This window comes from Melozone crissalis, unplaced genomic scaffold (genome assembly GCF_028551555.1).
Source record: "Melozone crissalis strain CALT ecotype California unplaced genomic scaffold, PUWL_Pcris_2 ptg000254l_1, whole genome shotgun sequence".
In the NCBI taxonomy this organism is placed as follows: Eukaryota; Metazoa; Chordata; class Aves; order Passeriformes; family Passerellidae; genus Melozone; species Melozone crissalis.
The window spans coordinates 160947-174904 of NW_026536012.1; the positions used below are offsets into that span (position 1 = coordinate 160947).

The window sequence follows — 13958 nt, forward strand, 5'->3', positions numbered from 1 at the left end:
TATTTTTCCCTCCTTTTAATTTTATTTTTCCCTCCTTTTAATTTTATTTTTCCCCCTTTTAATTTTATTTTTCCCCATTTTAATTTTTTCCCCCCATTTTAATTTTATTGTTTCTCTCTTTTTAATTTTACTTTCCCCCCTTTTAATTTTATTGTTGTTCCCCTCCTTTTAATTGATTTTTTCCCCATTTTAATTTTAATTTTTCCCCCTTTTAATTTTATATTTTTTTCCCCATGTTAATTCTTCAATTTTAGTGTTTTCCTTTTAAATTTTTTATTTTTTTCCCATTTTACCACTTGGAGCCGGAGGTTTTGGGGCTGTCCTGTGGGAATTCCTGCCCTGCTCCTCCCCTGCTCAGGGAATTTTGGTGTGGGATTGGGAAGGGAAATTCCCCAGCACATCCCAGTTTACTCAGGATTGCTGCTGGCAATGGGAAGTTTGTTTAAAAGCAGATTTTAAATCCTGAATTATCTGGGAAATTATTACTTACCCACCCCAGCCTTGGAAAACATTTCTGGGATTGGCGCTTTTAAATTTGTGTTTGAATTCTGATTTTTTTCCTTTGGTGTCATTTGTGTTTAGTTTATTTTTTAGATAGCATATTGAGGAAAAAAAATCTTAAAATTCTCCACCTACACCTGGTCAGGAATTGAAAAGCTCGAGCTGGGATTAATTTGTGGCAAGTTTCAGGAATTTTGGGATGATTGGAGCAGGAAGGATGAGATTTCCCAGCCTGCCCCTGCTCCAGGCGCACCAAGGACTTCAGGCAGCCCCACAAATAAATTAAATAAATACATGAAATAATGTTAGATTTATGGAAACCATCAAAGGTGTGCCTTGTTATTAGAGTTGGTATTAATAATTAATTAACAATAATAATGAAATCCCAGAATGGTTTGGGTTGGAAACCCCTTCAAGCTCATCCCATTCCAGCCAGGTCAGGGACAATTCCCAATATCCCAGGTCATTCCCAGCCTGGCCTTGGACACTTAAACTGCCCCAAATTAATTAATACACGATAATTAATATAATTGCTATAACATGTAATATAAAATGATATAAAATTCTGTCAAATACATTATATAAAATACAAACCAGGTAATATACAATTTTATAAAATAGTATAAAATACTATAATATGCAATGTGTAAGATATCATATATAATAGTATATAATAAATAATATTATTTTGGGAGCACAGAATTCTTGGAAATAATAGCTGGGGAAAAATAATAACTGGGAAACAAATATTGACTGGGAAAGAGAATATTGAGTGGGAAATATTAACTGGGAAAGAAAATATTGAGTAGGAAACAAATAATGAGTGGGAAATATTAACTGGGAAAGAGAATATTAAGTGGGAAATGTTGACTGGGAAACAAATATGGAGTGGGAAATAATAACTGGGAAACAAATAATGACTACTGACGGGAGAAAAATATATTAACTGGGAAATATTGGCTGGGAAACAAATATTGAGTAGGAAATATCAACTGAGAAAGAAAATATTGAGTAGGAAACAAATAATGAGTGGGAAATACTGACTGGGAAAGAGAATATTGAGTGGGAAATATTAACTGGGAAACAAATATTAACTGTGATGTGACTATTGAGTGAGAGATATTAACTGGGAGAAAATTATTAACTGGGAAATAATAACTGTGAAACAAATATTGAGTGGGAAATAACTGGGAAACAAATAATAACTACTGAGTGGGGGAAAAATATATTAACTGGGGGGGGAAAATGTATTAACTGGGAAATATTGACTGGGAAAAAAATACTGAGTGGGATTGGCTTTGGGCTGCATGGGGGGAGGAAATGGAGATTTTGGGTGTGCCAAGGACCAAAAATGCCCATTTTTATATCAAAATCTGCTTGTGGTGTCCAGGCTTCTGCTGTGGGGACTCTTTGGGGTGACCTGCAGAGCCCCAAAGCCGTGTGAGGATTTAGGGCCTGCTGGGGTTTAAAGCTGACAGGACTTAGGGTTTTTCATGTAGAAAAAGCTAATTATTCATTCCTAAAACTGATATAGTTTTCAAAGACTTTGTTTTTGACTGGAATTGGCTGTAATTTTTTTGCTGCTTGTCCTATTGGTTACAAGGTGCTTGTGCAAGACTTTTTAAATTGTTGTTTACATTATTTTGGTGGATTCTTATGGGCTATAGTTATTGTTTATTATTATTATTTGTTATGACAGGTGTAGCTTATTTTTCTTGGCAAGAATAGGCTGTTATGTAAACTCATTCCTGAGATTCTTCCTTATGGGAATTAACTAACTGCACTTAGCTGAAGTGGCAGGCCTAAACCACGATTTTATGTTTTTCTTTTATAATATTTTTATTTTTATGTAGCATTACCCTGCCTTAGAATTGAATTTACTGCGTGGCTTTTCCCTCTGGGAATACCTGAGGATTTCAGGAGTTTGTTTTGCTGTGCTGGGCACAGGCAGGGTTGTTCTCTCCTTGGATTCCCACATTTCTGGGCTCTCCCAAGGAATTTGGGAGCAATTTGCAGGTTTGAGTGTGCTGGACAAAGCAAAAGTCACATAGTAAATTCGATTTTAAGGCAGGGTGATGCTACCTACAAATAATTACATTATCTGTAGGCAAAATTTATTTACAATTATTTATGTATATATTTATTATATACAATTAATAAATACATATATGTATTTATTATATTTTTATATATTTATTTTTATATATTTATACTTATTTACATTACTATTATATATTTATTTTTATATATTTATACTTATTTACCTTACAATAAATACCTACAAAACTATTATAAAAGAAAGGCCCTATAAAATTGTGGTTTAGCTAAGTGCAGTTAGTTAATTCCCATAAGAAAGAATCCAAAGAATGAGAATCAGTTTACACAACCTAATCTTGCCAAGAAAAATAAGTTACACCTGTCATAACAGAAGATCCATCCCATAAGAATCCACAAAAAAATAATGTAAACATCTAGAAAAAGTTTTGCACGTTCACACACAGGCACCTTCTAGCCAATAGGATAAATAGCAAAAATATTGCCTGCCAATTTCAGTCACACTCAAGGTCTTTAAAAATTGTAGAAATGTAATCTTTATAAATAAAATTAGCTTTTCCTATATAAAAAAATGATTCAGATTTTCCTACATGAAAAAATGATCCAGCTCTGAAAACCCCCACACCCAAAACAAGAAAAAAATCCAACTTGAGAGTGATTATTTCATTTTCCTCCTCCTCTTCCTTCTTTCCCTGCTCCTGAGTGTGTCACAGATAAATTTTATCTTTGTGCACAGATGAAGCAGAATTCATTTAAAGCAATTTTTTCCTACTCCAATCATCACAAAGAGCATCCACACTCTGCCTTTCCTCTTGGAGAGGAGTTTTCCCTATGAGCTCCATGCTCCTAAGGGAATAATTTTCCCTCCAGGAACCCCCTTAAATATTTAAAATTTAAGTTTAGAAATCAATCCTTGGGGGTCCAGAGGCAACCTGGGGCTGGAGGGTGAAGGGTTGGATATGGGGGAATGGGGTTGGTTTGCTCCTAGAATTCAGTTTTTGGTGCAGAAAATGATGTTGGTCCTTCTTAAGAATAAAGCTGAGGAAAAAAATCAGAGTTTTAAAATAGCAGATTGTGTTTCCCAGGTGGAACTCTCAGGGACAGCAGGGAAAAAGGGGTTTATAGGCGGATGGTGCTGGGTTTGGAGAGGCTTTTGTGGCTGAGGTGGGGTCAGGCAGCAGCAGGGCTGGCTCTGCCCTGGCACCTCCAGCCCAGAGAATTCCCCCTGGCATTCCCATGGCTCAGGGCTGGGAGTTTCATGGGTGAGGTTTGATGAGTTTTGAGCTTCATGGATGAGGTTTGAGGATGAGTCTTGCCAGGACAGGTCCTGGGGGAGTTTCAGCTCTGAAAGCACCTGGCAGGGACTGGAGGAGAAAATCCCAACCCCAGCTCAGTGTTTGGTCCTCCCTGGATGGGGAATTTTCCTGTGCCAGGGACTCAGGAGCAGATCCCAGCCCCAGCTCAGTGTCTGGTCCTCCAGATGGAGAATTTTCCTGTCCTAGGGTTTGGAGGAGCAGATCCCAACCCCAGCTCAGCCCCTGCTCCTCCAGATGGGGAATTTTCCTGTCCTAGGGTTTGGAGGAGAAGATCCCAACCCAGCTCAGTGTCTGCTCCTCCAGATGGGGAATTTTCCTGTCCTAGGGTTTGGAGGAGCAGATCCCAACCCAGCTCAGCCCCTGCTCCTCCAGATGGGGAATTTTCCTGTCCTAGGGTTTGGAGGAGAAGATCCCAACCCAGCTCAGTGTCTGCTCCTCCAGATGGGGAATTTTCCTGTCCTAGGGTTTGGAGGAGCAGATCCCAACCCCAGCTCAGCCCCTGCTCCTCCAGATGGAGAATTTTCCTGTCCTAGGGTTTGGAGGAGCAGATCCCAACCCCAGCTCAGCCCCTGCTCCTCCAGATGGGGAATTTTCCTGTGCAGGGACTCAGGAGCTGCTGGAAATGCCATCCTGGGGTTGTCCCCTGAGCAGTGTCCCTCTGTGGTGTCACTCATAGGGCAGTTTTGGGGTTTGCTCTCAGCCCCCCTCTCCAAAGGCAGATCTCCTTTTGCTTCCCCTTTCCCAAAGATCCCTTTTTCCCCTCTCCTGGAGCCAGCAGCCCTCCAGGCAGATGGAACTCTTACATAACCCAGCTTCTGAGCACATTTCTGTCACTTTTGGGGTTCTGCTCCAGGGGACACCAAAGAGCAGCTCAGCCCTGGGGCTCTCAGCCCCCTTGGGTCGGTTTGGGGGAGCAGGATTCTCCAGGGGAGAAAAATGGGAGTATTCTCTGTTGTTAGGGACTCACTGAGCCTTGGTGGGGCTGGGAAAGGATGGGTTTGGGGAAGCAGAGCCAGGAATGGGGCAGGATGAGCCTGTGGGGCTCAGCTGGCTTTATGGGATTCATGGACCCCACAGGCTGGAAAACCTGGGATAAGGGAAGATGTCCCTGCCCATGGGGTGAGCTCTAAAATCCCCTGCAGCCCAAACCATCCTGGAATTCTGCAAAAAGAGGGAATAAATTGGAGGAGCCCACCGTGCTCCTTCTGCCCTCCACGGGCTGTGGTGAGGCCGCTGCTCCTGGGGCTCTGGAACTCCAGGATTTCCCAGCTGGCTCTGGAATCCTCAGTGCCAGGCACTGAGCAGATAAAACCAGGGCTGAGCACAACCAAACTCGGGTTTAAGCTGGGTTTTAACACCCAGGAGGGTTTTCCTCCTTTCTGCAGTGCCCACAAACAGTGTGGGAAAAGAGGGAATCATCAGGACAGAAATATTGGGAATAATACCTGGGAAATATTGAGTGGGAAACAAATATCAACTGGGAAATATTAACTGTGAAAACAATATTGACTGGGAAACAAATATTGAGTGGGAAATATTAACTAGGAAAAAATATTGAGTGGGAAGTAATAACTGGGAAATATTACCTGTGAAATACATATTAGCTGGGAAATAATAAGTGCAAAACAAATATTGAGTGGGAAATATTAGCTGGGAAACAAATATTAGCTGGGAAATCTTGTCTGTGGAACAATTAACTGTGGAAAAAAAATTAAATGTGAAAAGTAATATTAACTGGGAAAGATATTAACTGGGAAAAAATATTAAATGTGAAAAAGAATATTAACTGGGAACTAAATATTAACTGGGAAGTTGTAACTGTGAAACAAATATTAACTGGGAAAAAATAACCATGAAATTAATATTAACTGGAAAAAAACCCCTGAAATATTAACTGGGAAATCATAACTGTGAAATAAATATTAACTGAGAAGCATTAACTGTGAACAATTAATTGGAAAATAATAACTGTGAAACAAATTGAGTGGGAAATAATAACTGTAATAAATATTAACTGGGAGATATTAACTGTGAAACAAATGTGGAGTGGGAAATAATAACTGTAGTATTTATCAACTGGGAAATATTAACTGTGAAACCATTAACTGGGAAATATGAACTGTGAAACAGATATGGAGTGGGAAATAATAACTGTGAAATATTGAGCGTGGAATATTAAGTGGGAAATAACAGTGCCACACACTGGGAGGGAGTTAATCAGTGTTAAATGAACAAATAAATGGCAGGAAGAAACGTCCCCCCAGCCTCCTGGCAGCCCCTCAATTCTGAGACTCCCTGATCCCCTGGCTGGTCCCTTTTCTCACCCCATTTATGGGCTGCAGCCAGGGAGGCAGTGAGGAGCTTGGGGAGGATTTTTTGGGGGGTTACATTAACAATTCCTTTTCCCTGTTGCTCCCCAGGACTGAAGAAGCGCACCAGGAAGGCCTTTGGCATACGCAGGAAAGAGAAGGACACTGACTCCACGTGAGTTACGGGGGCTCAGGGGGCTTTCGTGGGCCCTCAGCTGGGATCTGGGGTATTGTTATCATCCTTGGATGCAGTTTTATCAGCAGACACATCCCAGCTGTCCCCTGCATGTGCAGCAAATCTGGGATTTCCTGGGAGCTCTCAGTGTGTGGGGGATTTTTGGGGGGCGGTGGAAAAGGAGGACTTGGAGTTGGAGCAGATTCCTCTCTGCCCTTTAGAGCTGGTTAGCGGTGAAAATTCGATTTACACAGATGTTTGTGCAGGGTTTGGTGGCTGGGGAAGGTGCAGCACAGGGATTTTGCTTCCCAGAAAACATCTGGATTCTTCCCACATCTGGTGGGGGGTGCTGTGTGTGAGGGCTGAGCCTGGGCTGGAGCCCCAGGAGGGGCTGAGGGAGCTGGGAAGGGGCTGGAGAATCGGATGTGGCACTTGGGGACGTGAGGTGGCCTTGGCAATGCTGAGAATGGTTGAGTTTGATGATCTCAGAGGGCTTTGGGGCGGATGTCCCCGAGTGCTGTGGCCAAGGAGCCGGCGTCACCATGTCCCGGGGACAGGCAGCAGGGAGTCCCCTCCTGCAGCTCTGCTCGGGTGTTCCACGGTCAGCAGAAACTCCGAGGTTTTTCCTTTTATTCCATTTGGATTCATTCCCCTGAGCAGTTTTATGTCCTGCTGGGAGCTGCTTGGAGGTTTCCCATGCCAAGGGACAGGCCTGGCCCTGGTGGCACTGGCATGTCTGCCGGGCTTTTCCTGCTGCAAAGAACAGGGACACACGGACACATCCCCACAGAGGGACGTGAGCCCCGAGGTGCCATCCTGCTGTCCCCAGGGATGTGGCTGTGGGACAGCCGGGAGCTCCAGCTGGGTGCGAGTTCATCCGTCCCTTATCCCGATGGGCAAGAGAGAGGCTCCTTTGCTTCTCCTCCCCTTGGGAAACCGCTGGAGCCGGGGCTGGGCACTGCCTTATCCAGTGCTGGGATTCGCTCAGCTCCATCCCGATCCCGTCCCGCTGCTCCATCCCATCCCATCCTGCTGCTCCCTCCATCCCATCCCATCCTGCTACCCCCTCCATCCCATCCCATCCTGCTGCCCCCTCCATCCCGTCCCAATCCCGCTGCCCCCTCCATCCCAATCCCATCCCAGTCCCGCTGCTCCCTCCATCCCAATCCATCCCATCCCAATCCCGGTGCTCCCTCCATCCCATCCCATCCCATCCCAGTCCCGCTGCTCCCTCCATCCCAATCCCGCTGCTCCCTCCACCCCATCCCATCCCAGTCCCGCTGCTCCCTCCATCCCATCCCAGTCCCGCTGCTCCCTCCATCCCATCCCATCCCAGTCCCGCTGCTCCCTCCATCCCATCCCAGTCCCGCTGCTCCCTCCATCCCATCCCGCTGTTCCCGGCGGGCCCGGAGGGATCCCCGGCAGCCGCGGAGGTCGCGGCGGGGCCAGCCCGGAGCACGCTGCAATTAGCAGCAGCAGCAGCCGTGATTAGCACGGCGGGGTCACGGCGCGGGCACGGCCCGGGGGCTTTGGGCGCTCTCCAAATCCCCGCGGGCAGCGGCGGGGACGGAACCGGGACAGGAGAGAGGAGAGAGGGATGGAACCGGGACAGGAGAGAGGAGGGATGGGATGGGATGGGACCGGGAGAGGAGGGAGGGGATGGAGCCAGGAGAGGAGGGCAGAGATGGAACCGGGAGAGAAGAGGCGGGGATGGAGCGGGAGAAGGCAGGGATGAAGGGGATGGAGCGGGAGAAGGCAGGGATGTCCCCTGTGAGGATGGACACGGGCAGGGATGTGGCTGTGAGACGGTGCAGGAGCCAGCTGGGACACTGCCAGCCCCAGCACTTAATTTCCTGATAAACCTAACATTTATCAGCTGATAACACGAGGGAAAAAAAATTCCGTGACCTTGTGTGGGTTCCACAAGGCACAGTAACTCAGATGTGCTGATAACTCCAGGTTTTGCTGCCATGAATTCATTTTAAAATTTAAAACCACATTTCCCTGAGTTAATTGGGTGTGGTCTGGGCACTAACACAGCTCCTTTTTCTGTTCTTTCCAGAGGGTCACCAGACAGGGATGGCATCGTGAGTATTGCCCAGTGTCACCTCCCCTCCCACCACCATCAGCATTTGTGAGCAGTTTTCTGTTTAATATAGAAAATAAATGTTTTAAAAGAGGCAAATTCCAGGTTTGCTATAAAAACACCAACAGAGGGAGGCCTGAGGAGCACAGGGGCAGGGAGAGCAGGTGTCCTGCTAAAGCCCAGCTCCTCATCCTCATTTCCACCCCTGCTAATTGGCTTGGGCCAGATTTGCTGCCTGAGAGGTTCATTGCCAGAGCAGCTGTTTCCAACCTCTATTTTTATTTTCTATATTAACCTGAAAACAAGGAGATGTTTGTGGTTTGTTGGTTTGGTTTTTTTCTTTTAATTATTGCTGCTTTTATTCCTGGTGTTAGACTGAAATGTCCCTGCTAGAGCTGGGTAGGAGATGGGCCCTGTCTCCTTTAGTGTTTGAGATAAAAAATATTCTGGGTTCAGACTGGGCTTTATTTCTTCAGCAAATCCAGATTTTGGAGTTCCACCTCAAAATAAAGATGAGCCCCTTGTGAGGCTCAGCAGGGAGAGCAGTGCTGGGGTGTCTTTTAAAAGATAAAAATTTGTGGGCCAAGCTGCTCGTTGCAAGAAATCATTTTAGTTTTCCCCCCAATCTGACCCAAAATCCTTGGCTTTGGGCAGGCTCTGTGATTTTAAGTTGCTTGTTAGGAAATAGAGATGAAAGTAAAGGTAGTTCCTTCAGCAGGGCTCTATTCAGCAGACATAAATGAATAAAGAGCAGGTTTAGGCAGGATAAATTAACAAATAGCAGAACCAATTAATAAATAGCAGGTTGAGGTGGGATAAATTAACCAATAGTAGTTTTAAGTGGGATAAATTAACAAATAGCAGGTTTAGGCTGGATATTAGGAGGAATTTTTCCACATAAAGGGTGTTCAGGGAGGTTTGGAGTCCCCATCCCTGGAGGTGTCCACACCTGGATGTGGCACTTGGTGACAGGGTGGGGATGGGCACAGCTTGGGCTGGATGATCCTGGAGGTTTTTTCCAATTTTAGTTCTGGGAATATCCCCAGGCTGTTCCCTGTTCCAGCAGAAGTCCCATGGGCAGCTTTTCCTTGCCAGGTGTGGGCAGAGGGACCTCAGGTGTCCTCTCCAAGGATGCAGAAATGCAATTTTTAGGGGACAAAACGAAGTTCCTGGAGGTGTTTGAGGTAGAGGGATTGGCGATGGAGAAGTTTAATATAATTTTTCATCCTCCAGACCCTTTTCCACATCATTTTTGCGGCCACTGGAGTGGCCAGGAGGCAAATCCTGACTGCTGAATAGAGCCCACAGGAAAATCCACCTTCAATCCTGGTGGAGCGACAGCTGAGCCTTCCTTTCCTGACAAATCCTTGTTCCCTGGTTCCTAAAACTCAGTTTTGTGCCCTTAAAAAGCAAACCCCCAAAACCAGCCAAGGAGCAGCTGTTTTAACCCTTTTTGTGCCACCCCACCCTTACAGCAGCCCAGCCCTCATCCCAATGATCCAACCTCCAATAGCAAAGCCGAGGGCACGCGGGAAGGAGGAAATAAAAACGGGGTAAGGAAAACTGAGCTCTGCTCCCACAGGACTGTGGGAAACAGGGAGCCCCCCTTGGTTTGGAACCCAGAGTGCAGGAAAATCCCTCTAGGGTCAGCCAGGCCCGTGGAAATGGGGTTAAATACAAATGGATGGGGGAAAAGGAGGAATCCCCTGGAGCAGCGCCCAGAATTCCCACACAACAGAACCCAGGGGAGGTTTTCCCTCCTCAGCTGGGCTCCCAAGGGAGCTGCTCCACCCAGAGCTGTGGAGGTGAGGGGCTGCACCCAGCCCTGGACCAGGGAGTGCATCCTGCCAGCCCCTCAGAGGGAGCTGGGATGGGAATGGTCCCTCTGGAAGCTCAGGGGAGCTGGGTTGTCCCATTCAGGTGCCCAAAATCGTGGTGGCCATGGGACTTTGGGTGGGTTTGGGTGCCCAGAGCCAGACAGGGAAGGGTTCCAGAGGTGAGAGATGCCTGGAGCCTCTTCCAAATGGAGTTCCCTTGATGCCAAGCAGCAGTTCCTGTGTGTGTTGGTGTTTCATGGCATGGACTCATCTCAGACCCTTCCCACTGTTCCATCCCGAATTCACAGCACCTGGCATGTGGGATAATGGGATCTGAGGCCTTCCTGGGATTGCTATTTCTTGGGCAAGGGTTTTTATCTCCCAGGAAATGTTTCCTGAGAAGTTTCCCCGCTTGATTGGTGTTGGGCTGGGAGATCCCAGCACAGGGAGAAACGACCCTTTCCTCACTTTTCCCTAAGGAATGTTGGATGTCCACCTAAGGAATTTTCAAACCCCTCTCCCTCCTTTCCTCTCCCTGGGATGGGAGATTGCAGAGATGGGGAATGCTGTTGGGTTTGTGCTGTGGGTATGGGATAACAGCATCTGCTATGGGATGTGCTGTGCTCCTGCTTCCTCCATTTGAACTGTGGGAATTTTCCTTTCCAGAAGAAAACCAACGGAGCCCCAAATGGATTTTATGCAGAGATCGACTGGGACAGATATGTAAGTGTCCCCTGGAGCTTCCCTGCCCCCAGCTGCATCCCATAGGGACCCCAGGCTCTTCCCACACTCATTTTGGGCTCTTTGGATGCAATCAGCTCTGTCCAGACCCCAATTCCATACCTGCAGCTCAGCCAGAATTCCCAGGGATGAGGTGGCTCTGGGGAGCTCTGTCCTGGCCCATGGGATGTTGCAGTTTATCCAGAGAAAACTTTGAATTCTCAACAAGGATTAAAACTTTTCCTTCTGCAAAATGAATTGTGGAATTTGGGGTGCCGGTGTGGCCCCAGGGGGTTGGGCTGTGCAGGATATCCTTTCCCACAGGAGGGAAGAGCTGCTCCAGCTTTCCAGGAATAATTCACATTCCTCATTTTCCTGGCTTTTTTTTTGTTTTGTTGCCTATCCAGAACTCCCCTGAGCTGGATGAGGAGGGATACAGCATCCGACCCGAGGAACCAGGATATATCCTTTGGTTTTGGCTTTGCCTCTTGGGTTACAGCCTGTAACAGGAGCTGGGGCTCACAGGCAGGCCTCTGGCTCTTTTTATTTCACTGTTAGTATTTATTATTAATTATAATTCTTTATTTCCACCTTTTGATTTCCATTTGGAGCTGGCTCTCCACAGATAAAGCTGAATCACCTGAGGCATTTGAATTGTCTTTGATTCGCTGCTGTGAAATGAAGAGTAGGAGAACATCCCATGGGATGCTCCATGGAGACCAAAATGTCTGTGATTATCCCAGGGAAAAGGAGGATCAGGGAGGAGCTTCTGCCTCCTGACAAGGAGGGTGGAGACAGGTGGGGTAGGAACAGGGGCAGGAGGAGGGGGAGCAGCCTTGAATTCCAGGGGAGGTTTAGGTTGGGTGTTGGGAAAATTTCTCCATGGAAAAGGGTGATCAGACATTAGAACAGCTGCCCAGGGCAGGGGTGGAGTCCCCATCCCTGGAGGGATTTAAAATCCATGTGGATGTGGCACTTGGGGACCTGGGGCAGCACTGGGACATGGCTGGACTGGATTGTCTCATAGGGCTTTTCCAACCTGAACAACTCCATGAAATCCAGACATGGATTCATAAACCCAACCCTGGGCTGGATTTATCCCTGAGAGCAGCAGTTCCTCATGCTCTGGCTGCACAGGGATGCAGCAGTGACAGGCCCAGCACAGGATTATCCCTGCCTCATTTTGGGATCACCAGATTCCCGCTCTCCAGCAAGCTGGGAACACCGAGGGAGGAAAATTCCTTAACTGAGCTGTACCTACCAAAGGAAAGCACTTCTACTCCTCCAGCGAGTCGGAGGAGGAGGAGGAGGCGCACAAGAAATTCAACATCAAGATCAAGCCCCTGCAGGCCAAGGATGTCCTGCGCAGCGCCGCCACCGTGGACGAGCTCAAGGCCTCCATCGGCAACATTGCACTTTCTCCATCCCCCGTGGTGAGTGTCCCCGGCCTTCCCCGGCCTTCCCCGGCCCTGGTGTGTCCCTTTGCAGCTACCAGATAAATTTGGTGATGTTGGTGCCTCATTCGGGCTGCCCCAGAGCAGAGGCTGGGCAGAGTTCCAGAATAAAGCAGGGATTGATTCCAAGCATCTCCTCCATGGATCCACCTTGGGCAGCACCAGAGCCCAGCCAGGGCTGCACCCAAGATGAACCAAAATGGCCCCAAAATGCACGAGGGGCATGGGCTCTGTCCCTGGGATCAGTTCTGCTCCATTTGCACCTTGCAGTTAATTATCCAGCCAAGAGTTTATTATGGCAGCCCCTTTTATAGGGGATTCAAAATTCCTATGGATAACTGATGGGTCAGGGTCTCTGCACCACCCAGGCCCTCAGCCAGTGGTGTGTTTGCATTTAGGATCAGATGGGGCTGGCTGAGGGCCCCATGTAGGTTTGAATCCAACCTATCCTTGCCTTGTCTGGGGATTTGTTTTGCTTCCAACAAATGGGTGTCTGATATGACCAAATTTATTTGGCAGCTACAAACCAGCTGCGCTGTGGCAGTGGTGATGCACTGGGATCATCCCAAACTCGCTGGGAGCTGATCTTCCACTTGGCTTTGGTGTCCTTATTTTGGGGTCTGGTCTGCAGGTGTTGCTCAGGTGTATTGAAATTATGTTTCCAGTTCAAAACTTCTCAAAAATTCCCTTTCCTGCTCATAAAAGAGATCAGGATGTATTACCCCTGATTTTTTCCCCCGTTTTATCCTCATTTTTCAATGAGGAAAAAGGGGAATTTCAGTCAAGGGGAATTTTCAATCATAATCATTCAGGGTCTTGCCCTGAATCTCAAGTATCTGTGAGGTTTTCCATGGGATTTTAGAGGGATATTTCCCACCCTGGAGGTGAATCCAGGTTCCTGGAAGGAAAGGTCATTTTTCCTTAGTCCATCCTGGCATAAAGTCCATCCCCCTCTGCTTTTCCTGAGGCTTATTATGATTCCTGTTGGCTCATCCCAATCTGTTCAGCCATGAAAAGACTGGATTCTGGGCTTTCAGGAGGTTTTGGTGTGGGCTGAAGTGACTTCCCAGACAGAGCTTTCCATGATTTATAAATAACCTGGATCTGAAGTGTGAATGGCTCTCCAAGCCAAAGTGAAACAAAATCCGTGTGCTTTGTTTCTGCTTCCCAACCAGGGAGTTCCTGTTTGGCATTTCGGGATTAGAAATGGCAGTTGGATGCTTTGGGAAGCACAAAAAAAGCAGGGACGGGGGAAAACCAACCTCAAAATGAACAATTTAATATTGATGATAATACTATTAGGAAAATTGAAATCTTGTAGAATGTGAATTTACCAAATAGGATTTTTGTCTCCCTTTTCCCGTGGTGTTTTTCCTGCTGAGATTGGAGGTTTGGGAAGGGTTAAGGAGGATCCCAGTGTGGGGTGGGCTGAGGGATTCGGGTGCTGAGCTGGAGGGGATCCCTGGGGCTGGGTTGGAGCCTCCCTGGGATGTGCTCAGGGCAAGCCCCCGAGGCTGGGCAGGAG

General features: G+C 47.0%; 1 protein-coding gene across 1 annotated transcript in view; it reads left to right on the forward strand.

Moving 5' to 3' along the window:
* Nucleotides 1-13958, forward strand: part of SGIP1 (SH3GL interacting endocytic adaptor 1) — a 48391-nt gene that overhangs the window by 5570 nt on the left and 28863 nt on the right. The window contains exons 2-6 of the mRNA XM_054294553.1: nt 6293-6356; nt 8419-8443; nt 10926-10982; nt 11387-11441; nt 12237-12412. Of these exons, the coding sequence (XP_054150528.1) occupies nt 6293-6356; nt 8419-8443; nt 10926-10982; nt 11387-11441; nt 12237-12412 (377 nt within the window). The remainder of the gene's footprint in view (nt 1-6292; nt 6357-8418; nt 8444-10925; nt 10983-11386; nt 11442-12236; nt 12413-13958) is intronic.